The sequence below is a fragment of the Pararge aegeria genome, chromosome 16 (genome assembly GCF_905163445.1).
Source record: "Pararge aegeria chromosome 16, ilParAegt1.1, whole genome shotgun sequence".
Classification (NCBI taxonomy): Eukaryota; Metazoa; Arthropoda; class Insecta; order Lepidoptera; family Nymphalidae; genus Pararge; species Pararge aegeria.
This window is the reverse complement of record NC_053195.1, coordinates 7872579-7899115: the sequence shown is the minus strand read 5'-3', so window position 1 is coordinate 7899115 and position 26537 is coordinate 7872579. Positions and strand designations below refer to the sequence as shown.

General features: G+C 35.4%; 1 protein-coding gene across 4 annotated transcripts; it reads right to left on the bottom strand.

The window, feature by feature from the left end:
- Positions 1–249: 249 nt before the first annotated feature.
- Positions 250–23185, bottom strand: LOC120630435 (sodium-coupled monocarboxylate transporter 2-like). Of its 4 annotated transcripts, none has more exons than XM_039899668.1 (12): positions 22904–23185; positions 20400–20524; positions 17545–17697; positions 11047–11266; positions 10384–10654; positions 9002–9090; positions 8813–8921; positions 7924–8085; positions 5598–5693; positions 4696–4778; positions 412–705; positions 250–316 (listed from the first exon to the last, which is right to left on the bottom strand). In XM_039899668.1, the coding sequence occupies exons 1-12, from the start codon at positions 23101–23103 to the stop codon at positions 250–252; spliced, it is 1869 nt and encodes a 622-aa protein (XP_039755602.1). In that variant the 5' UTR covers positions 23104–23185. The 4 variants fall into 4 exon arrangements, with proteins under 4 accessions (XP_039755602.1, XP_039755603.1, XP_039755604.1 ...); XM_039899669.1 differs by having other exon boundaries at positions 412–702; XM_039899670.1 differs by having other exon boundaries at positions 266–705.
- Between the last annotated feature and the right edge of the window lie 3352 nt (positions 23186–26537).

Below are 26537 nucleotides of genomic sequence, written 5' to 3'. Positions count from 1 at the left end.
AATCATTATGTACAAATTGTTATTAACCGTAAATTTTAAAAACAGTATATATAGAAGCCCTCTCTTACTACGTTACTAATACTTACTCAAAATTATTGTAAAGTGTGTATCTTAGGTGTTTGTATTGTTCAGAAAAACATAGAATAGGTAGGTAAATAAATAACAAAAAAGGTAGTGCAAAATACCGCCTTTATTGGATAGAAGCAGCCGTAATTTGCGGAATTCCACGATATATTATGGAATTAAGCTTCATTTGCTATATTCCGTCGAAACGTGCGTAGAGCGAACCGTGCGTAACGGGTACATTGCCGGAGATCTGTTTGGTATGAAGTATTACGATTTAAGTTATTATGAATTACACCGGAGTATAGCAAATTATGTATAATTTTCATAATAAAGCCGTTATTTTACCGATCTATAACTTCCTTTAAATGTTTCAGAGCATCATCAAGGGCCATGTAGACTTCTTGCGTATTCGGGGCTCTGAGTTCTGAAGAAGTAGATGCACTCCTATCTGGTAACTTGTGAAGGAAACTCTGGGTAAGGGGACAGAACACATCTGGGTTCATAGAATCCGTCTTCGATTTTCCAGTAAGGTAGCTCATTGGAACCCCTATGATGAGGACGGTAATAGCACCAGCAAATGGGCAGTAAGTGTAGGAGATCCGGAAGAGCGATTGTAGAGGCTTCATCGGGAGTTGTCTGCTGAAAAAGTACGATATAAATGTCTATTACGGTTCGTATAATATGTTGTTGAGAGTGCTTAACGATAATAATTATAACTGGCCACAATCATTGTTCCAGCAACATAAAAATAATTATAAAAAGAAAAGAGAAAGAAACACTTTTTATAATTAAAATGTAAGTTGCCAAAGGGTCACCTCCTTAGCTCTGTGTTGCAGCACCATGGCAGTAAGTATCTGCCGAGGAATACCGCAATGCTTATTTTCAGTAGCGAACCAAATCTCAATAGTTTAGTGTCTCATCTTCAATGCGACCAATTAACGTCCACTGCTGGACATAGGTTCTTTTGTAGTTCCACAATCCACGGTCCTGGATCGATTGCTGCGGCTCCCAGCCGCTCGCCTGGTGTTGTCTGACCACCTCGTTGGGGGCCGACCTACCTACATCGCCATTCCAGCATTTTTAGATCCCAACGTTCATCGCCACTTCCGCAGCGTACGCTGCGTTGTTTCCGTTTAAAAGTTCTAAAAAAAACCGCATATGTCTATCTTTTAAGGTTGACTTATACGCTAACGAGTCGCGAGAGACCGCTAGTATACTAACATACTTTGCGGAATTAAATAAATATTTTTTGCATAGAGACAGCATACATCCTAAAGAATACTTTTCAGATCAGGAAAACGAACGATTCTTTTAAAAAAACAAACGCGGACAAAATTGCGGGAAATAGCTAGGTTAAAATACTTAGATAGATAGATAAAGACTTTATTGCACAAATTAAAAGCAAAAACAAGAACTAAAAAACTGTATGTTATACGTGCAATAAAGTATTTCTTCTTCTTCTTCTTAAAAATATATATAAAAGATGCGCAAAGGCGGTCTTATCGCTTTAAGCGATCTTCTCCAGACAACCCTTTATGGTAGAGAATTAGGTTAGGGAAAACGGGATAGTGCAATCAGTGATACAATTAAGTTAAATACATATAAGTATAATAAATACAAACAAACATACATAGCTTAACAGCCACTAATTTAGTGCGAATTTTTTATTCAAACGATATCTTTATATTATTTGTATAGTTATAATTCAAGGTGCGGAGAATAAATAATTAAGGAAAGTCAAGCAAAATTATGAATAGGAAAGGATTGCTATCTGAAAGCACTTTACATTTCTTTCAATAGACAGCACAAAATACGTCTCCACTGAAAGCAAAGTGTAGTAGGCGACAGCGCGACGTAAAGCTGCCTATCCATGAGACATGTTTGAAAAGAAACAAGGGGCGTGTGCAAAACCGACCAATTTCAGTGTTATTTATTTGCTAAGAGCGTTAGCAAGCACTAGCATGCAGTGCAATATGCATATAATAATAATAAGTGCACAAATCTTGATTTATATTATCTAAACTGACATTTCTTAAATATATTTCAACGGGTACATACCACGATAATATTTTTGAATTTGTCGATATGTTATATTTAAGAGATGTTGATTAACCACGAAAACTTTAGCTTAAAATCTTTAATTTTTAACTGAGTTCAGTAAAGATTCTCAGGCGCGTTTTTTTAATTATGCAAACACAATTAATGGAAATAGTAGCTGTGCCCGCGGCTGAGTCTGAGTCTTACGTACCTACTAATATTGCAGTACCGTCAATATTTATTTTCATTTTTTCTCATGTAAAAGTATTTTTGGGTCTCCAATAATTTGTATCTGTACCTTCTAAATTACGCTACGTTTGGTTCAAAGTTTCAAAATTTATTTCGTTTATTATGTTCTCCCGTTTATTTTTTATTATATTGTTATCTCATAAGAACCCTTTATGTTTGCGGGATAAAAAGTATTCATCAATAAAAAATAAAAGGACCCTGTCATATTTTGCAAACTCTACTTTACAGATGAAAAATAATAGTGATAACTTTTACTTACATTTTTAAAATAAAATATTGCGGATATTGCTGATAAGTAGAGGCATTACCTTAACCTTAACTTATTCATGGATGATAAAAATCTTTTTTATTTTTGTTATTTATGAATCGATTAATATCACTGTGGGTACGCAGCCTTAGACTATAAAATCGTCCGTGACAAGGAAGAGAGACTAGAAAAAGTCATAAAACTCCTCGAATCGAGTAATAGTAATATGGGAAAAGTTTTAATAAGGGGCAAATAAAACTCAGCTCAAGTCGATATCGCCAGAGTTGGTGAACTAAGATTAAAACTTTGACCGGGGCTCTTTAGCGCGAACATCGCGGCCGTAATAACCGTAATCAGTTTGTGTGCGTTTGCTTTTGGATGAGGGAAATGGCATCAGCTTTGTTTTGTTTGCTCCTTACGGGATTACGGGAATATGTACTAGTACTGCTTGGCGGTGAAAGCCTAGTCAGAGTTCAAATCCCAGAACGCTAAGTTATGTGCGTTTTTTCAGCAATTAAAATATCGCGAAGGAAAACATTGCAAGGAAACCTGCATGCCTTTTTTTTGTCGTGGTGGAAAGCTTTATTGCTACCTCCGACCCTTGGGCAGGACGGAGGTTATGTGGGACTCCGCCTAAAGGGGTATACCCAAACTAAAAACCATCACGGCATGCCCCTTTTATTGGCGTTTTTAGACACCCAGGGAATCCGTTGTATATCTCCCGGAAGAAACCTGCATGCCTGTATGTTCTCCATACCGTTCTCAAAGCTGTGTGGAGTCTACCAATCCGCACTGGGCCAGCTTAGTGGACTACAGCCTCCACAGCATTTTAGAATTTTACGTGATTTTTACGTGAATTATTCTGTCTTGATTAGTGGAGGCTTCCAAAAAAACCTTGTTATGTTAAAAAAAATAGGTACATTGACTTATTAGCCTAGTTGTTCACTAGGTCCTGGGTCGAACCAAGAATGGTTTCTTGGACTTTTCTGCTACAAATTCTCAGTAACAACCCGATGTAAGGAAAATTACAAGCACTTTAAGCATTTGATCCCGGTTATTATCATCGATGTGTGATAATAAATTAAAGCCCACTAACCGTCATTGGAGCAGCGTGGTGAAACCATTTACCTGTTTAGCACAATTTGTTGAGCTTTTAAAGACAGAGCTGGTCCGGGAAAGTACTTTCGCCATGCTTATTTCTGCCGCAAAACAGCGTTGTTGTTATGCGGGGTTCCAGTTACATGGCACGGTACATGAGGCTTAACATCTACTCCTCAAAGGGCGACACGTTGCGGGACCTGGCATGCCCTGCGAAGTGTTGCTCTGTTTATAGGCGATCGTTTAGTAAACTTACCATCAGGTGGGTCATCTACTTAGTCCATCAATGAATACTTAAAAACCCTGTCACAAAGTCTGTAGGAGATTTTTGCCAAGCAGGGCTAGCATGGGCAGGAGACAATTATATCCCCGGGGAAGGATATAAATTTATCTTCTCCCACAGCTTTATAAACTCTTAGAGTACTAGCGCACAAGTGGATATAATATCCTTGTAAAATAATATATTTGTATTAATAAACGGGGGTATCCTCCCTATTCCATGTTCCAGTGATTTAGCAAATGGGCACGATAATTATATCCCTTGTCAGGGGATATCGGGGGATATCGGGGGATATCGGGGGATATCGGGGGATAGCGGGGCATATAATTTTTATCTCCCGCCCGTGCTAGCCCTGCTGCTGTGGGATATTAGGCTTATACTTACTGCTATACTTTTGTCGACCTCCCTGGTGCAACGATGAGCGCTGTCAATTTAAGTAGGAGGTCCCAGGTTCGATTCCCGACAGCGGCAATTTGGGAATTAAAAATTTCTGAATTTTCTCTGGTTTGGTCTGCTTAGTTACCACCCTAGTGACAAGGAAGTGCCGCTAAGCGATTAAGTGTTCCGGTCCGATGGCAAGTAGTAACCGATTAGGGGTATGACTACCATACTCCCTAACAGGTTAGCCCACTACCATTTAAGACTGCATCATCACTTAACACCAGGTGAGATTGCAGTCAAGGTCTAACTTGTAGTGGAATAAAAAAAAAATACTCACGCAGCGCTAGATACTATTGTTGTTACGTTCACCAAATGTGTAAAGTTCGCTTTCCCGCATCCTGTGGTGACAAGCGGCTTGCCCTGAAAGTAGGGACACCATTTATCATGTCAAACCTGAACAATGACTGGAAATTAAGCAATGATGCCAAAAAAATAAGCGAAAATTTATGTCCGTGGACAACATTTTGTTGTTAACTGTAGATAAATGAGCTGCTGAAAACCTCTTTTTTGTTTTGTTTTCATTTCATTGAACATTCGGTTCGGACTTTAAAAATTGTATAAAAATTTACGAATAACAGTAGTTAGGTAACGGTCTCTGTTTATATAGACACGGCGTCATTATTTTGAGAGCAGCGTTTCACCTGTCTAGATTATACAGTTATATTAACTGAAAAAATATACCAATGTCACTTCGAGTATACATAAACATACGTTTTTCATAACTGAATCATATTTGATTAGATAAATACAATAATTTAGCGATTGTTTGTTATTGTCATCATGCCTATTATTAACACATATTTACACTCTACAAAGTACATACTTGTGTAAATATAACACATTAAATCTCCAATCATAGTCCCGTCCCATTCTTTCTTTCTTTCTCATAAAATTTAAACAAAAATCAAAATTCATTTATTTCAAGTAGGCCTAATATAAGCATTTTTTAAACGTCAAGTCTGTGTGTGTGTAGTGACTCTTCCACCGGTTCGAAAGGCAGATTCTACCGAGAAGTAGCCGGCAAGAAACTAGCAGTTGCTATTTTCCAACATACACAATTTACATTTGACATTTTTACATTCATTTTTCTATCTTGTGAGATAGAAAAATGAATGTTAAAATGTAAAGTAAAGTAACTAATATAGTATAGTCCCATAAAATAACTTATGGTTATCCTACCTGAAAGGTCAACGCCCCTGTCGCCAAAGCGTTCTCGGCACCTATGAGCAGCCAGCCGCAGAGTAGTAGGCTCAGTATACAACCGCTCAACGCTCCCTGTTAAAGTGTGTTAATCATGTATTATGTGGCTGCAGTCTAAAGGAGTCTTCACATAAAAGCCGCCGGCCCGCCTGCTGAAACCGGCGGCTTTGTTGAAACGTGTTTTTTGGCAGCTTCGCATGTTTTCAACAAGCTGGAAAACTTTGGCACGAAACCAACTATATTTCCAAAATCGCCTAACGTAACTAAGCGATTAAAAAAAAAGATTACGACGAATTAAAACTTCCTGTTTATTGAAGTCAGTTAAAAAAGCAATCAATACAAAGTCAGTGCGTGTATATTGTTGCCAACGTCACTGGTGCGGTGGTGAGCGCTGTGGTCATATAATTGGAGGTCCGAGGTTTGATCCCCGGAAGAAGCAATTTGGGAATTTTTAATTTCTGAATTTTTTGGTCAAACGATTTAGTGTCACACAACGATGGCACGTAGAAGCCATAAGTATTGGTTTAAAATTCACTGTCTTATCCCTAGCAGCTAAGCCTGCTACCATCTTACAGAGAATCATTACTTGATACTGCAGTCAAGTTTAAAAAAATAAGCGTGTACCCGTTGGTATCGTTTAAAAATTGCATCTGCGGCCTGCCGTACGCTGTGCACGAAACGCAGTCGGTGTGCCGCGTTTCATACCGTCCCATACGATACAACTGGCTGCTACTACCTAAACGTCGTTCACACGTATTTGATGTGTATTGCTCTTTAATGTCAGCGGCATGTCACACAAAAACCCCTGGCATTTTAGTAACATGCCACCAGAATAAATAGCGGGCGCCAGTCGCTGACATAATTCACTCAAAAATCAAGTTGCCCATACCATTTTGCCTATTATGTATCTAGTAAGTTATTGATTAAAGTTAAACACCACTAAAATACAATTCAAATTTGATTTAGGTATGTCAAGTTGGCCTGAAACGTTAAGTATCTACGTCTGTTTATAGTGACTCTACCACCGGTTCGGATGACAGATTCTACCAAGAAGAAGCCGGCAAGAAACTCAGCAGTTGTTCTTTAACAGCATCAATTACAAAAATTCTGCAATTTAATAGCATTTGTAATACCAACCTAATGAATAGTATATTTGGGCATAAGTGCAAAGGTTATTTATAGCGTGTCGGATCTTCAGATCAACACGATGGACAAAATATAGGTGCACCAGCAGGGCTAGCACAGGCCGGAGACAATTATTATATCCCCTGACAAGGGGCATAATTAACGTGAATAGGAGAAGTTTAGCCCCGCACATTAATACATATTTTATTTGGATATTATTTCCACTTGTACGTCAGTGCTCTGAGAGTTGATACAGCTGTGGGAGAAGATAAATATAGATAACTGTCTGGTGCCCATGCTAGCCGTGAAGTAGAATATAATCATTTTCGTAATTGTATGGCATAGCCCACGCAACATTGCATAGGTATATCTAATAAATAATAAATAAATATACTACAACAATACACACATCGCCACCTAGCCCCAAAGTAAGCGTAGCTTGTGTTATGGGTACTAAGATAACTGATGAATATTTTTATGAATTATATATACATAAATACTTATAAAATACATATAAACACCCAGACACTGAAAAACACTTATGCTCATCACACAAACATTTTCCAGCTGTGGGAATCGAACCCACGGCCTTGGACTCAGAAAGCAGGGTCGCTGCCAACTGCGCCAGTCGGCCGTCTATCTATTCCATTCAGGGAGCTTTGATTAAGTTTTATTTTGGTACTGCGGTTACTTTTAACGTTTCGACAAAAATGGTGAGGATTAAAGTTCTTGTACTAAGTTACCTCTACTTTAATAATTAAGTGATCGATATTTACGTATAAACGGAAAATAGTAAAAGAGGCAGGATAACATTATTAAACTTCTTGCCTATTTATGAAAATTAAATCCTCCACAATTTTCATAACATAACATTTCAGAAGAACCCATTTTATAAAATTTATGATATACAAAGCGCCAACTATTTAAATTTTGAACTTTTATTTATCTGCAGCACCGCCATCTGTAGTTAATGCATCGTACTACGTAGTAAATAACATAAGTACTCCAAAGGATTGACTAGTTAGTTTGGTGAGTAATAGTTCTAGCGATTTCTTCTAGATGGCGCTACTTCATTAACTAAAATAATAGTTCTAAACGAATAACGGATTGTTTGTAAAAATATTTTAGCAGTCTAAAAATATTTTAAAGTATAAAATTTTAGTTTTTGTTGTCCACTTACAGAACAATTTGCTCTCGAGAAAACGATGCCCAAAGTGAAAAGGCCAAGAAGAGTACCCGCTGTAACACCTGTCACACCAGAGGCTACGTGTTGAAGACGATCCAGTTCGCGAGCTAACCATATCACAGAGGCGCAATACAATCCCACCAATATGCATAAAAGCTGAAAGGAATAAAAAAACATGTGTATGTAATCTATATAATATTGTTAGGAATTTAATTCCAACCTAGAAACAGTGGGGGTGCAATTTTGCTATAAAAGGCGATTGCCACATTTGTTTGAGGTCATAATTGTCTACCGTCGAATAGTGGCGTGGCGCCGCCATCTTGTGTTTAGTTCGTAAATTTTTTTTTTTGTGCATATCTTTGTTTTTCGAGTAAAATTCAATCTATCAGTGTGAGATTCTGTCGAATCATCATTTATCTAACCACATTCCCTCCTGATTGCTAAAAATTTCATTATCATCATCTCATCCGAAGGAGCCATCTGCTGGATATCACAATCATCCAGGGCCATGGTCAGGGTTATCTCAGAACGAAAAGGATTTAGCACAAAAGCTAAATTAGCACTTTTTAATTGTAGCTATGCGGTGTTTACTTATACATTGTATCTTTTTTTTTATTACAAGTTCGTCCTCGACTGCAATCTTACCGGCTAGTAAGGGATGATACAGTCTAAGATGGTAACGTGCTAAGCTGTTAGGAGCATAGCAGATATGTTAAACTCATGCCCCTTTATTTTCTTAGACTGCATCATCTCTTACCACCAGGTGAGATTTCAGTCAGGGGCTTTTTTGTAGTTGAATAAAAATTATAGGTATATTAGTATGGCTGTTTCGGTGGTTTTAATAACCCGCACCGGAAAATACAATCTGAATGATAATGCTCACCTTCATAATTTTGCAGCAAGCCAGTTCATTTGTACTCTGTGGCATCCACGGTCTAATAAACTCTTCAAACACAACTCCTGATATCGAATTTATGATAGACGCAATACAACTGTAACAACATTACTATCATGAGCAAACACACGCAAGGAGTGTCATTAAACTATTTAGATTTTAGATCCATTTACATACCCTGTAGTCGCGCTAAAGATTGATATTATAAAGATACCACAGATCCCTGGAAACATTGTTGATAAATTATTAAGAAAATGAGGTACCAACTGGAAAGGAAAAATCATAGTGTTTGAACATTAGCATAAATATACTTAACTTTGTACATAATCTTAAGATTACTACACTTATTAAAATTACTCTATATAGATTCGAGGACAGCTGAGAGAAATCTAAGTTATTGGATAAGCTATGAAGTATATCTATAGTTAATGGGAGAGCACATAAGTACGGACAAAAATATCGGATAAGTGCGAGTTAGATTTGCATCTAAAGGGTTCCGTTTCAAGGTGCAATATGATATAATACATAAGTACCCAGTGTATAAATTAAGATTGGGCAAAGAATGCCAAAAATCTCTTCCATGTTTTCTATTTATTGTTATTATTATATATTATTATTATTATATAATAGTAGTACACAAAGTGTGAAAATGTCAACTCTATACGTATAAGGGTTCATGAGATGAACGCTTACTGAAAGACATACAGATGGACGGAACTACAGCGGAAACTTTGTGTTAAGATCCCATTAAAAAATATATATTATTTAATCCAAAAAAAAGGAGTTAATTATTGTATTTACTTTATAAATATAACCTTAAATATACTATGTAGATTACCTACGCTCCACCGGACTGTTACGGTTGTCATTGTAATTTATGTAAAATATTATAAAGTTTTTTATAACTCAGCTAGAAATAGATGTAATTAGATGTGTTTTTGGGTTCCTTGCTCAAAGTGTGTTAACGGGGGTCCCGGATTACTAAGCCAATACTGTTCGTTTTTCCGTCCGTTAGTCTATAAGCGGGCTATATCTTATTAACCGTAACAACAAAAACAGCAAAAGATTCGGTTTTGAAACGCTAAACGATCACTAAAGCGATCTCTTCCAGACAACCAGAAAAAAAACGAAGAAACGGGTTGGTGCAGCAATCTCAGTATAAAAAATATATATTTAAATAATTTTAATAAACTACTTACATATAAATTCTAATACTACATACATATTATACATAATATATATAAGTATATACATATTTAAGCAATATACTACATACCATAATATTACATAGATAAGAAATGGTTTTCCAAACGCTTCTTGAATACATTTAGGTGATGACGGTTTGTGTGATGAGCATGAATGTTTTTCAGTGTCTGGGTGTTTATATGTATATTGCTATTTATTTATGTATATTATTCATAAAAATATTCATCACTCATTTTAGTACCCATAACACAAGCTACGCTTATTTTGGGGCTATGTGACGATGTGTGTTGTGTATTTATTTATCTACTTTAAAATATTAACTGTGGTAAAACTAGATAATGATTTTCACTCACTTGTTCGTGCTTTTTAATTTGACCAGTAAGCAAAGGATCGCAACCAGCAAACCAAGCATACAACACCAGTCCCAAAAAGCAAGATAATAACTTCATAAGTATTATCCCCACACAGGAGATTGCCAAACATATTCTGGCTTTACTGATTGTGGGAACTGCTAAGAGTTTCTGTAGAGAGGACTGACTGAGAGCTATCTTCCATAGCCAATTTGTGCTTAAAGCCAATGTAACTACAAAAAAGGAAGTGTGATGAGCAAGTTCCGGGTCCGGACTGTAACAAAAAAATATGGTACCATAAGTTTTCTATCACACAAGTGTTGAAGAGGATAAGTGATAAAAACAAAAAGGGAATTGTCGACAGTGTTATGTGATCGTTAAAGTTACTTGAATCTACAAATGTTTGGGCCCGCATTAATAACCCAATTAGGAGCTAAGAGTAGGTTCTCAGATATCAGTTGATCTATGATTCAGAGTGAACTTGACTTGGACCTTGGAGTGAATATTAAAAACATGCTCATTTATAATTTAAGTAGGTTTACGGGGTATATATAAATCACAGTTTATATTGGGTAAGTAGTCAATAACGATTTCATTTCATTTTCATTTCATTAAAAAAAAAAATTACAATAATAATAAGAAATTACAAAAACAGTATAAACTTACTCGTAAATAACCAATCTGCTGCCAAGACTAGCAATTTCCCACATTTGCTTAAAGCCTAATGGCAATAGCGCTAGGCCACTAGGTAGAGCAGTGCCAGCGAAGGCTAGAAAAGTTGTTACAATACCAATACCGACTACAGCTCGTAAACCTCCAACAGCAATAAATGTTGAGCAAGCAACGCATACGACAGCTGTTATGCGACTTGCTTGAGGATTTGTTACTGTAAGAAAGAAATATTTAAACTTAAACACAAGCTTATTCAAAATGATAAGTTAGTTTATAAAAATAGGTGGATAAATATACTTTGGATACGGTAATTTATACATATCTGACGAAACATAAATGAAGCGGTGATAGCCCCGTAATGGGTCGGACTATTGAATCTATGTAATATAGGATATTGAATCCCAGCACGCACTTCTAACTTTTCTAAGTTATGTGCGTTTTAAGCAATAAAAATATCACTTGCTTCAACGGTGAAGGAAAACATAGTGAGGAAACCTGCTTACCTGAGAGTCCACCAATCCGCACTGGATGAGCGTGTTGGACAAGGGCCTAAACCCAGGCTTCTTCTTACTGTTCCCTGTAGTCGGCCGGTAACGGGTTGATATAATAATTTCACAACCAAAAATCGGCTTACAAAGAAGGATTTAATGCTCAAGCATTTTCTATCAGCCAACCTTCGAACGTGCGAGAAGAGTGCGGGTGTGGCAAATAAGTTATATCTACATCGTCAACAGCATAAATAGTGTCGGTAACTCTAGTTCTTGAAAAAAAAAAAAATGAAAAAATTTTTATTCAAAAAATACGTTTTACATTTAACATTTATCCGTTGTTGGGACATCCTTTTAAGTAATTATTTTACTTGTGCCAGGGTGTCCCGCCTTCCGTAAAATGTATATAATATGTATTATCTGTGTATATATTCTTATATATATAAAATCAAATCAATAACCGGGAGAGAGTGTGTGTGTTTCTGTGTGTGTGTGTGTGTGTGTGTGTGTGTGTGTGTGAGTGTTTGTGTGTGTGTGTGTGTGTGTGTGTGTGTGTGTGTGAGTGTTTGTGTTGCGATTGGGATTTTACTTGTTTGCTTCGAGTAATGCCTCAGTGTCTTCATATGTTAGTTTTCCAAGCCACTCAGTTAGAGTCTTTTTAAGCTGGTAAGTATTAAGTGAGTGTATATTTAATAAACTGTTTACCTTCTTATAGATATAAGTCGATTGTCTAGTATATTGTTTTTTAGCAAATGTAGTTTTTACAATATTTGAACCTGTTCTAATGTTTATTCTTCTTTTCGTCTTTGTGTTTATGTCTATGGTTACTGTTTTATGCCTCCTTAATAATAGTTGTAATATATATAGCTTTCTCACACTCAACAAGTTATCTATGGAGTATAGCTCAATTGTGGGGAATCGATATGGTTTGCAGTACATTACTTTTAACAAGGCGCGATGACTACGTTCTAATTCAAGGAATTTAATTTTTGATGCTCCTCCCCATATTGGAACGCAGTAAGACAGTATGGATTTAGCAAGAGCTGTATAGACTTGTTTAACAACTTTATTTGTTGCAACATGTCTTAAGATTTTAAAGATCCAAATTAATTTTCTAATTCTGCTAGATATTAATTCAAGATGGGAATGCCAGGATAATCTTTGGTCAATAATTATGCCTAAGTATTTGGTTGAGTTTATTTTATCAATGGTAGGACACGTACAAATTACGCTCTGGTCGTCACAGTAATGTATTTTTAGATTTGATGTAATTGGTTGACTTTTATTATTTATTGCGAAACATATATAGTTTGTTTTATTAGTGTTAAGTGTGAGAAAGTGAGCATTAAGCCAACTTGATATTTTTCTTAAGCCTGTTTCGGCAGCGCTATGAACTTCTATCCAAGTTTTCCCATAAAATACTATAGCAGTGTCATCTGCATAAGAGTAAATATGTCCAGAATTTATTTTAAAATCACATAAGTCATTTATGTATATTAAAAACAAGGTAGGTCCCAAGACACTACCTTGTGGAACACCAAAGGTCATTTCAAGATCAGAACTGATAGAGTCGTCTATTTTTACGCGCTGAGTTCGGTTACTTAGATAGTCCTTCATCAGGTTAAGCTGGTTTCCTCTAATTCCTATGTTATGTAGTTTTTTTACAAGGATGGGGATAGAAACTGTATCGAACGCCTTTTTTAGATCCAAAAAGACAGTTAGACATTTATTTTTCTGGTCAAGATGGTCAGTAATTCGCGAAGTTAAATCTAAGATGATATCTTGCGTACTTTTCCCTTGTCTAAAGCCATATTGCGAGGTAGATAATATGTTAAATTTATTTAGGTAGTGAATTAGTCTGTTATTAATTAATTTTTCCATTACTTTAGACATACCCGTTAATACTGAAATTGGCCTGTAGTTATTGATTTGAGTTTTTTCCCCATTTTTATACACAGGAGTAATAATTGATTGCTTCATAAGTGAAGGGAAAACACCTTTTGTAAAACAAAGATTTGCTAAATAAGTGAGTATGGGAACTATTAAGTCTTTTGAGCGTTTTAAAAACTTTGTAGGGATGTTATCAATACCAGAAGCACTGTCTGATTTTAACTTCAAGAGAATTGAAGTTACCTCTTCGTGATCGGTATTTAAGATAACAAAGGATGACAATTGATTATTACCGTTAGGTATCTCTATTGATTTGTGAAGGAGTGATAATTGATTGTTTGATTCAATTTCTTTAGCAAGGTTTGGTCCAACATTAGCAAAGAAGTTATTTACCGAGTTAACTGCCTTTGCAGGACATGGGTCGATGTCTAGTAATTGGGAATTTGTTGTTTTACTGGGTTTTGAATTAGTTAAATTTCTTACATTGTTCCATAGCACTTTTGGATTTTTATCAAGTAATAATTTCCTATCATGTAAACGTTTTACTTTCTTAATTAAATTGTTACAGTAATTGCGATATCTTTTAAATGTTATTTTAAGTATGTTATCATCTGGATTACGTTTTAGTTGTTTTTGCAAATTATTTCTATGACGAATACAGCGTAAGATACCATGAGTTATCCATGGTTTTAATGTTCTTTGTTTTTTAGGTAAATTCATAGTATGTGTATTTTCTTGTAAAGATTCAGTGATTTTAGTAGTTAGAGTTTCAAGTAAACTGTTCGGGTCGTCACATTGCAGTAAAGAAGATAGGTTTTTATTTGCTAGTGTTATAAGAGCTTTGTCAAAATCAATATAAGTTTTCTTCTTAGTAGTCTCTCTAGCATATTTAATTTTAGTTAAACTACAAAATACCATAAGATGGTCTGTGATGGTTGTGTTAAAGACAGCTACACTAGCATTGATCTTTTTTCTGTCCAGTTTTAGCATAAAGTGGTCTAAGCAGCTATTATCTCTAGTTGGTAATATATGCCCTGGTAAAAGTCCAAACGTAGATAGCATATTTAGATAATTATGTCTATTTTTATGATCTGTGGAACTTTCATTAGGTTTCTGGATAAGATTAATATTAATATCTCCAGTTACTACAATACTTTTACAAGTTTTGATTATGTCAAGGTGCATTCTAAGTGATTCAGTAAATCTATCAGTATTAGTATTAGAAGGTGACCTATATATACCTAGTATGATATGATTAAAAATATCAATCTGAACACATGATGCTTGATCTAAGATAATTTCTTTTATTTTAGGATTAAGATTGCTTTTAACAAATATTACTACCCCATCGTTTTGGTTGAGACGATTAGCTGTAGCAAATGATATATAGTTATTTAACTGAGGTAAGTTTTTACTGTCGTCAAGTCTGCATTCTGTTAGTATTAATATGTCGATTTCATGCCTTAGATTTGATATTGTTACTTGTAAGTCATCAATGTTTTTATATATACTTCGTATATTTTGGGTGATAATAGTTAAATCTTTTTTACTTATATGTATATATTCATTTAAGTTTTCGATATCGCAATTTATTGAAGTAGCTATTTCAGTTTTGTCTATTTCATTCACTGTTGATAGTGTATTATCCATTTTGAAATGTTTTTCCCTGTATGCGTGTGAAGCAAGTGTTCGTCACCACGGTATGATTAAAGATTAGCTTACAGTATTTTTCGTGTAGTGTAATATACGTCCTTCTTAGCAGCAATTCATGTGTTACAACTATGATATTCCAGAGTAGTAACATAGATTTTTTAGGTAAAGATTGTTTGAGTATGTTTGGTGTGTATAGCAAACTATATAGGGTGATTTTTGGTAGTAATTTGTAATTGTAAGTTATGGAATGTGACCTTTGAGAGATATGTGTGAGTAAAGTAAGTGATGTGTGTATGAAAGTATTTAGCTCGCATGTTTTAAGATTATATACAATCAGATAGATGTAGTAACAATGTAAATTTATAAGAGTGATTGACACTGTATTCACTAAGCATAGTCAGTCTTCTTGTTGCAGTTTTTGAATTTGGGCCTCGTTAGTAATCAGAATCACTCGCGAATTGTCGTCTTTCCTCACATACACTTTGCCATAAGACGTCCAACAGTATTTATATAGACCCGAATTTGTAAGCCCTCTTCCCAGAAAATATAGTCGGGAGGCCTTCGCTGTTAAGTTTTCAGATATGTAAACCGGAGTGTCTGGTTCACGGCGTAGTCCTAAATGTTTCGCACAGATTTTTGTCTTGTTTTTTATATTAAAAGACTTACTCATTTTAAGGAAGTTATTTTTGGTTATTGTTGACATTGTTTCTATTATTATAGGCGTATTCCTTTGTCCTTCCTTTCTTGGACGTACTCTATATATGTCTCTTATATCAGACCTACTTATTTCACAATCAATGTTTTTGGACAGGCAAGTTACCATGTCAAGCAAATCCTCCTTAGTCTCTTTATCATTCCTCGGCACATTTTTAACTTCAAAGCTAGTTTTCCTCATCCCTTTCTGTATGTCTTCAATTTTATCTTCCAAAATAGTTATGTATTTTCTATCTTCCTGCGCTTGCATTTCCAATAATTCAATTTTCTTTTTATATTCTTCATTTTGAGATGTGAGAAATGCAATAGAATTTTCTATGTTTCGATTTGATTGCTGAATGTCTGCTAGTGTCGGTGTAATTTTCTTTATTTCTTCACTATTTGTGGACACCATAGAGTGTATCAAGCTTTTCATTTCCTCCTTGAATACAGAGAATTCAAAACTAAAGTCCTCTTTTTCCCTCTTTCTTTTGTTACGCAATGAGACAAAACTTGATGTTGAGTCCGATTTGTTAGGCGAATCTTCCGCAATGTTAGATTCAGAGAATGATTTGTTCATATTGAATCCTTTAATTTATGTTATATTAACTTTTGATAATCTTAGAAGGTAATTTAGTTTATCAAATCTGAACTCCTCGACAGTGTGGGACAAGCATTACCAATCATATCAGTCGAAAGTATGGCTCAGGCATTATAATACCCCAACTAAGAGATCAAATGCGCATGTGCTCCATTCGCTGTACAAACAATAACAAAAGTCTGGATGTTCAAATGTCACAATCGTTACAGTTAGTAATTGTCAGGTACCAGGGTTGCATGAGCTCAGCGCAGGTCAACGTTAACGGCCACGCCTCGGAACAAGATGGCTTCAATGAAGGAGGCGCTTGCGCAGCAGTGAATCACGCCCTCCAGCAAGATGGCTGTCCTGAAGGGGCGGCGCATACACTCTTAACTCTGACGTCGCCGCTGAGACGGGGCCTGTGGCTTCCTAGTAGACCTCCTGAACACTTATGCACTCCTATTATTTTAAATTTATTTTTTGAACACAATTTAATTTAATATTAATATATATAAAAATTTACACTATGATCGCACGTCTACTCGATACCGAGGTCCGGGGGGAAAGGGGTTCTTCTACTGATCTCCTCATTTCTGATTTGATAACGTAGAGATACTCCTAATATAGCTCTCTCCATCGCCCGCTGAGTGACTCTGAGCCTTCTTATGAGGCCCATAGTAAGCGACCATGCCTCTGAACCCGTAAGTCATCACTGGCAACACGCACTGTTCGAAGACTTTAGTCTTCAGGCACTGGGGGATTTTAGACGAGAAGATGTCACGCAGTTTCCCGAACGCTGCCCACCCGAGTTGGATTCGGCGGTTTACCTCTTTCTCGAAATTGGACCTACCTAACTGGATCGTGTGTCCTAGGTACTACTGATATGTACTCGTCTACAATTTCGTGTGCAGAGCTCCCAACAATTATTGGGTGGAGCGGAACATGAGCGTTAGACATGATTTTCGTCTTGCACATGTTCATACGAAGGACCAACTATTGAGAAACTCTGCTGAGGTCATTGAGCATCGCATTAAGGTATTCCAGGGTCTCTGCCATTATGACTACATCGTCGGCAAACCGAATTTAAGTGATGTACTCGCTTCGTGTATATCGACTTAAACCAACCTATATACCAAGAGTAGCTGGAAATTCTTCTATAAAGGATATTATGTATAAGCAAAGACTTACCTAATCTGAATGCCATAAGTGGAACATAAGGCACAATCGGTAACAGCATCAGTTTGCTAACTACGAACAAAACTGCCGCAATAGTTCGAGTGTGTGTCGAAAATCTTATTTCTAAATATTCGAAACTTGATGACAACTGTAATCTGTGAAAAACTGAAAAAGGAATGATTTTTTATGAATTTCTTTTTTTTGTTTTTATTCCACTACAAGTTAGCCCTTGACTGCAATCTTACAGTGGTAGGTGATGATGCAGTCTAAAATAATAGCGGGCTAGCCTTTAAGGGAGTATGGTAGTCAAACCCCTAATCGGTTTTATTCTATTCAAAATTTCTTTATTCATGTATTCATGTATTTTTATTTAGGTATAAATTTTTAGTGCCGCTCTAACCCGTTCCTTATAACTACTAGATACTTATGTAGGGGTCTTACCTTATCTTTACTAATATTAGAAAGAGAAAAGATTTATTTTTTGTTCGTTGGTACGCAAACCCAAAGTACTGAATGGATTTTAAACATATCTTCGCCAAAAGAAAGCTCAACTATCACGAAGTAATAATATAATTTATTTAAAAAAAATTGGAGATCCTTAAAAATAAAGAAAACAATTAGTGATACATTAAAATGATATACTACGTGAATAAAGTATCTACGCATTACAACCTAGAAAAAAGTCCGCCAAGGATTAGGTACCTGCATCTAACTGTCGGAGTTTTCATGTACTAATTTTAATAAATCGCAGGTAGGTGCGAAATTCGGTTACATTAGTAGGTATCGCAGTTTCGATTCTTATTCAAATAAATAGTTTTATCATCAAGGGTATTTATATAGCAGTAAAATACTTTTTAATCCATTCCAATCAGACATTTAATTGAAAATCTGTCCCTATTTTATAAATTTTAAGGACTACAACCATATACTTAAATGATATTTTTTTAAGTTATACTTCTTTTGGCGCGTTTGGGAAAAATTATGAGAGTACATTTTTACGATGCGCGTCACAAAAAACCGACGCCCTGAAGTTAGATTTAGTCAACATTTTAGTTTTTCAAAGAATGTTTGACAGAGTACACTTTCAATTATCAAAGTCTGTGGGCGTTGTCATTGCGGGCGCTGTAATTCCGGTGATTTAATAGGTAGATTCAATTCTACAAAAATCTCAAATTTTAATGCAGAATGAATGAATAAGTATATTATAAGTAGGCTTATAAATTATAATATGTCAACTGCAAAGCTACAACAGTGCAAAATCATATTTCATCAAAATTTATAATGATATTTTTTTAATACATAGGTATAGGTACTAATTTAAAACATTCTAAGTGTTTACTTATGACAAACCTGTTGAAGACAAAAGACCGACATGTGCATAGTAGGTACTTACGCTACGCGACGCGTACTACCTAATAAAGTGTTCACTTGATTTTACTTTTGCATGTGATGTTAGGGCTGTAACTGGTTTCTTTCAATAAAAACTACGGCAATGGTTTACTCAAAAAGCGAAAGTGTTTTTGTGTACAACTTAATTTTTGGCATAGAGTTTAAATAATTTAAACTTCCCCGAACTAGCTCTGTCGCATAAAGCTCTGGTTCTACTTCAATAAGTTCTATTTCTACTATTTCTTGTGTTATTATAAATAATGTACCTATTTATTTCAGGTAGGTACATTTTAATCCAGTGGCTGCAATCTCACCTGGTGATCATGTTGCATGCCACGGCTGAAGCATCCTACCAGACCAGACTAGAGGAAACTCATTAATCATAAATTCCTAAATTGTATCTATCTCCGACCACAGCGCTCACCACTGCGCGTGGAGGTCGAGTTAGACATATATAAGCATAATATATACAACAGATTTTGATATATTTTTATAATTTTTATTAGTGTTTTTACCTACACTTGGAGGAATTATCAGTTTAATAAATTTAAAATGCATATAAAAAATTTTCGATATTGAGATTTATAGAGTTATATCAAACTTGGCACTAAATAAACTTTATCCCTATCCCTACTTCCCTACTTACTTACTTTACTTTACTTTACTTAACTACTTAATATTATAAATGTCAATGTAAGTTTGTTTGTTACGCTTTCACGCAAAAACTACTTAAGCGATCCTCATGAAATGAAACTTTGTACACAAATTCTTGGAAGTATTAGAAGTAATATAGGATACTTTTTATGTCGACATTAAGCTCGGTTCCTTTGGGAGAGGGGATGAAAGTGTTTGGCGATTTTACACCATAACTCCGACAAATTATAACTGATTTAAATAATTATTTTTGTACTATAGAGGTTATAATATGTGTTTATTTTTCCCAAACTTTGTGTGGATCTGATGAATGTGGTTGGAGATAGAGGACAGAACTCCACAGCGGACAGTAGCAAACCCCTCATTTAAGGCTTAGCGATACTGAATACTTAAAATTTTTTTAGAACTATAACTAAATTGAATGCCACATCAAACCACAAAATCAAACGCAGACGAAGTCGCGGGCAACAGCTAGTATTTATATAGTTTATACTCTTTATTTGTACACCACACAAGTTCAGAAAAACAAAAAAAAAGAACATACACTTCAAGAATGTAGTAGGATACAAAAGGCAAAGAAAATATAAGTCTAGCTATAAGATTTTCTCCTCAGAGAGTTCATCTTAAATTGTTTCTCGTGATCAGCTCGCAACAAAACAAATACGAAAACTATTTATACTTAGATGACAAGAGAGATAATTAATTGTTCTCAGTTTAATTACAAAGGCTGTGTTACGGTTAGCAAAAGATTTCGTACATACATAGACAAATAAAACTATATACTATACAAATAAATGTGAGACATCCGTTCACTTAATATTTACCTGGCAGATAAATCACAGCTGTTAAGAAGGTGACAATGATAAGCGACAAAGCTGATGCCCAATACTGGGTGCCCCGAAGATATATTTCAACTGGCACACCTAGTAATGTAATACTTGTTAGATGGCTGGAAATAATAAATGGAAAACACTGTTGTATTGACTTAAATAAGTAATGCATTAAAAATAATAAACTTTCTGCAATAGCTTAGAAGCAGTGTTCATCGTCATCATATCATATCTTTACTCCACTACAGTTCACGCGTCTCCTCCCACAATGAAATTCAAAATTCAAAATTCATATATTTCAAGTATATTAGTGGTCTGTTTTTAGTGACTCTACCACCGATTCGAAAGGCAGATTCCACTGAGATGAGTCGGCAAGAAACTCAGCAGATTGCTCTTTTCCAACATCATTTGAAAGTTTAACAATCTTTAGAATTTTTCTGTTTTGTGAGAGATGAGAGCGGAGTGGCCTGCTTCAAAGCAGCCTTGTCGTTAAGGAATTCATCAATCGTGTCGTAACCACGATTTGTTAAATGTGTGTTAATATATTGTTTAAACTTAGGTAAAGGTAGATTTGATATTACCTTCGGTATCATGTTATAAAAGCATATACCCATCCCCACAAGAGATTTCTGTACTTTTCTCAGACGATATGCAGATATCACTAATTTAGGTACGTTTCTTGCTAGTTGACTGTTTATATCGACTTTTTGTTTATTTAGTTAGTTTAGTTAATTACTTATGTTTTGTTTAATAAAGGTTATAAATTTATTGCGAAGCTCCTGTAAGTATACCTATTTCTTTAAATAAATGAGAAGGGTTTAGGGTACCTATAGGCCGGATTGGTGGACTTCACGCACCTTTGAACACATTATGGAAAACTCTCAAGTATGCAGGTTTCCTCATGGCGTTTTCCTTCAGCGTTAAAGCAAGCAAGTATTAATTAAAACGCACATAACTTAGAAAAGTTAGAGGTGCCTGCTGGGATTCCAACTCGCCCCCCCCAAAAGTGAAGACGAAGCCCCACCCACTGGGTTATCGCTGCTTCAGCATCGAAGCATCAAATCAGTGTTATTTTAATATTATTAAAGCTATTTTCGTGAATCAGATTTGCAGTCCATAATCCTTACTATAGTTATCCTTACTATTTACTTATAGTAACGATTTATATTATAAAATTGCGACAGTGTGTTTTTTGTTTCTTTGCTTTTCCTTTCGTCACGCCCTAACAAAACGACCAATCAACTTGATTTTTGGAAAAGAGTTATAAGACGAAAGGGAGAATTACATGGGCTAAAACGGTTTCTACTGGACTTGTAACCCCGTATTAAACGCTGATGTAGAACCCTGGTAGCAGCTATTTAAAATAACTGCCTTAGGCAATGTAAGCCCACTGTACCTTCTTATAAATGCGCAAATATGTATGCTGCTTTGCCCTATTTTCACGCAGCAACGTAGGCACAGATTCATGCATTTTTTGCTTCAATGAAGAGATAGTGTAAGTATGTGTTGGAACTTGGAGAGTGACCTAAGCAACTCTTGCACGTCTGAGACTTCATGTTTATCAAAGGTGTGTGAAGTCAACCAAACCGCACTTCGCCAGCGTTGTGGACAACAGCCTAAAACCTGCTTATTCAGAGAAGAGACCCTAAAAAGGTCCCGTAATGGCCAGATTTCTATTACGATGATGGAGTATATTTAAAGTGCAAATCTGCTATAACCTCTTTATTGTAATTTGTTTACCGGATTTGAATCAAATTCGGTATATGAGTTATATATAGTGTCTAGGACAGCTAGTTTAACCCTATTTTTATTATCAATATAAGGCAGAATGTTGGTTAAAAATTCAAAATTCATTTATTTCAAGTAGGCCTAATACAAGCACATTTGTAACATCAAGTCTGTCTGTTTGTAGTGACTCTACCACCGGTTCGGAAGGCAGTTTCTACCAAGAAGAAGCCGTTAAAAAACTCAGCAGTTGCTCTTTTCCAACATCAACTATTGACATTTTACATTTTGACATTTATTTTTCTGAATGTGAGAGATGAAAGCGGAGCCGGATGCTTCAAAGCCACCTCGTCATTAAGTTTATACTTTTCACATAGCTAAAGAGATACAGCATAGGTGCAAACTCATTTGCAGACGCATGCAGAGCTTAAAGGTACTGAATAATTTACACAACCATTAAATGTTTCTTCTAGAGTTTGCATTTTTTTACTTTATCTAAGTAAATAATTGTTATGATAAATAAAAAAATTCACGCTCATTAATGTGACTTGATAATGTTACCTAGCTATCTGGGTTAATATAAATAAAAATAAAGTTACCAGTAAAATCTAACCAGTTATTATAATAAAGTATCACGCATTTGAAAGGGTTTATATTATTATCTACACAAACTAGTATACATTAAAGACACTTCATGATATAATTTAAGTTGACTATTTCTTACCTATCACAAGGGATTATATTGTAAATAACTCTAAAATAAAGGTACTCACCTAGCAGTCAACGCCAAAGAAATGGACACGATAGACATATTTTTACCACCAAACAAAAATCCAGCCACAGTATTATATTTATTATTTACAAACAAAAAATACAAAATAATTCCAATGACAACACCCAAATTTATTCCAAACAGACAATATTCGGCCACATTAAAATAAATCGGAGACACAGGTATGCTGGTATTTCTCATTTTGTTTTTTTTTTTATTTAATTAGTGAACTAGAAATTAAATGATTTAATTTTTAATTTAGCATTCAACTTCTGTAGCGTCCGCTTTGTATAATTTCTTATCAATACTAGGTATACGCTAGCAGAAACAATACATATAGATAGGTAACATATATACGCACGTATTACTTCTTTCAGTAAATAACTGTAAAAGGATTTCTGCCGTTTTATTATACTCATAATCATTGAGTTAGTTACTTTAACTGCCTCTTTTCCATGCCGAAGTTTCTAAGTAGGTAGGTCTGTGTACAAATATATAACGACTTTACATATAACATCATATAATATATAACATCTTTGATTTTAAATAGTTATGTAAATATATGTAATAGCACTGTAAACCTACTGGGAACTTAGGTATTCACATTTTCATATGTTATTTCTTATGAGTTGGAATAACAAGCTCTGTAGTGTGATGATGCTGGATCCATGTCATTCTATGGGTATTCGATATTATTGAGCCACAAGATGGCGAGGCAACCATACAGAACCAGGGACGCGGTGCGTAGTGATTTGAGTACCTATAGGTACCTACTTTTTTATGTTAGCATAACCACTTCCATTTGCTTAAATTTTCCAATCAATATTATAATAACCAAATGCAATCAATATTAAATAAAAAATGTCGCATCTACTAAATATAATTTTATAAGGATTAAGAATAAATTAGTCGATTATTTATTGGAATAAAATAGTCAGTCTTTTATTTATGAGCAGAGCCATCTAGTATCCACTCTTGGCCCTACGATAGAGGTATCTATTTGTGCCTGTGAGCTCACAGTAAAATGTTTGCTACGCGTTATGTCACTTCCCTACTACTTAGTTGAAGCTTAACTGAATAGATGGCGCTGTAATGTTCCTTTCTGTGGTTGCGAGTCCTTTTTATTATCACGTGATTGTAGTTAAGTTTACTTCTAGCTACTTATTAATTCTATTTTTATTTCTTTATTTTAATAATTGACAGACCAAGCAAATGGCCCACCTGACGGTAAGTAGAAAACTGATGATAATGCGATGGCCTATAAAGAGAGCAACACTTCACAGGGCATGCAAGAAGCACGTCCTGCAACTTAGAACCCTTGGTCTATCCATTTGAGGCTATCCCAAGCCCTTCAGACCGGAATACAGCATTGCATCAATGCTGCTTAGCGGCAGAAATAAGCGTGGCGATAGTACCTACTCTCCCGGACGAGCTCTGTCACAAAAAGCTCCACTACTACAAAATTTAAATCTATATTTCAATCTATTCTATTCTATTCGGTTTACTTTGCAATTCATTACAAAACCAACTTCTTATTTAGGAGAGTTAATGTGTTGACGCATAGAGCCCAGAAGACCTACCAAGGTACCTATCTACGTATAAGTAAATAACCAGGTAGTTGGAAAAAGGGTTTATGAAAGAAATAATAATATTAAATAAATTTACTACGACACTACACTCTTCGTCATCTAGCACCAAAGTAAGCGTAGTTTGTGTTATGTGTACTAAGACGACTGATGAATATTTTTATGAATAATACACATAAATACTTATAATATACAGATAAACAACCAGACACTGAAAAACATTCATGTTCATCACACAAACGTTCCAGTTGTGGAAATCGAACCCACGGCCATGGACTCATAAAACAGGGACGCTGCCCACTGCGCCAGTCGGCCGTCAATTATTCATTGAGTTGGTTGAAATAAAACCTAAAATAAAGATTATTATTGTTTATATATTTAGTATTATTTTAATCAATCATAAAATATGTAAATAAGCATTAGTGAGTTTTGATTAGGCAGGACGGTATGAGAGATCGTCATGTCTGTCATGATCTTCATGATCGTGAGTTGGCGTGACGGCATAGATACATTTTTTACTGCCAAGGCGCTACTGAAATTTCTATGATATATAAAACATATCTGGTGGGAAGATAAGTATATTTTTTATATTCCCCTACAACTTAGCATTGACTGCAAAATCACATGGTGGTAAGTTATTATACTGTCTAAGATTGTAGCGGGTTAACCTGTTTTGGGTATGGCACCAAAGTAAAAATAAACTTGTAGTGCAGTTTACTAAGCTGCATAAAATTAGTAATTCATTTAAAAGTAATTGTATATCATTTTATAACAAATTACCAGATGAAATCCTTGAGATGTCTCTCAATAAGTTCAAAGTTTATATAAAACGCGAGCTTATAGAAAAATCCTATTATAATATTAAGGATTACGTGTATAATAAAAAACCTTGGGTATGAAATGCTCTAGCTTCATAGCTCAACATTAACTCGACTGTGAGATGGTGATAATGAAAAAAAAACAAACTTTGAAAACGAGTTTGTTGTGGGCTCTTCTTAGGCCAGGGCGCGTTTGGAACTCTCCTTTAGCTTTAGTTTTAAGTTAACTAATGCAGTTATTACCATCACTAACATTAGTGTAACATGTTAAATGTATGAACGCTTCATAAGTGCCTGTGACAAGGTCTTCATGAATAAAACCTTTTTGAATTTTTGAATTTGGCATCCCCAAAAGCTCGGCATCGTACCAGAACGTTAAATCACTTGGCGGAATTTTATAAATACTTAAAATGTCCCCGCCTGGAATCGAACTCGGGACCTCAACTTAAAGAACTACAGCGCTCAAAACTTTTCCAGGGAGTTCGTCAAATCGCTAAAATAGTTAGTAAATTGATGTTTGAACTTCGCTGTTAATGCAATCCAAAATAGCTATTATACATGTGATATTTTATCTAGATTGTAAAATAAAGTTAGCTTACTCTATCATATTTTATATTCGAGGAACAAGATTACAAAATTCAATCAACAAATTCTATTTCCAGCATGCGTCGCCGTATATTTCACTGTATCCACGTAATAATATGAGGGAAGGTTAAGAATATTATTATAGATGGCGGGATCCTCTGCGACATTAGAATATTGCAGAGCCGCACCTGCCGTGCCTCGTGACCCCTGCAAATACAGTTTTTGCTAGTATTACTCAAAGTCATAATATGTTTTAATCCCATAAGCCACGTACAACATAGGTATCTGTACCTTCAAGGCAAGAGCGATAAGGTATTTCAGAGGCAGGCGCCCCTAAAATTAACTTCATCGTTGCTTTCCATCACGCTTGATCAAGATTAGGCATATCTATTTCATAATAATCATAATAATATTAACCCATTACGGACTCCTCTAAATGAAAAGGGTTAAGGCTGTTCACCACACTGGCCTAGGTCGGATTGGTGGACTCCAGACGCCTTTGAGAACATCATGGAGAACTCTCAAGCTTGCGGGTTTCCTCACGATCCTTTTTTTAAAGCAATTGATATTATTATTTGCGTAAAATGCGCATATCTAACTAGAGTGCTGGGATTCTAATTCGGCCCCCCAAAAGTGATATGGCTTC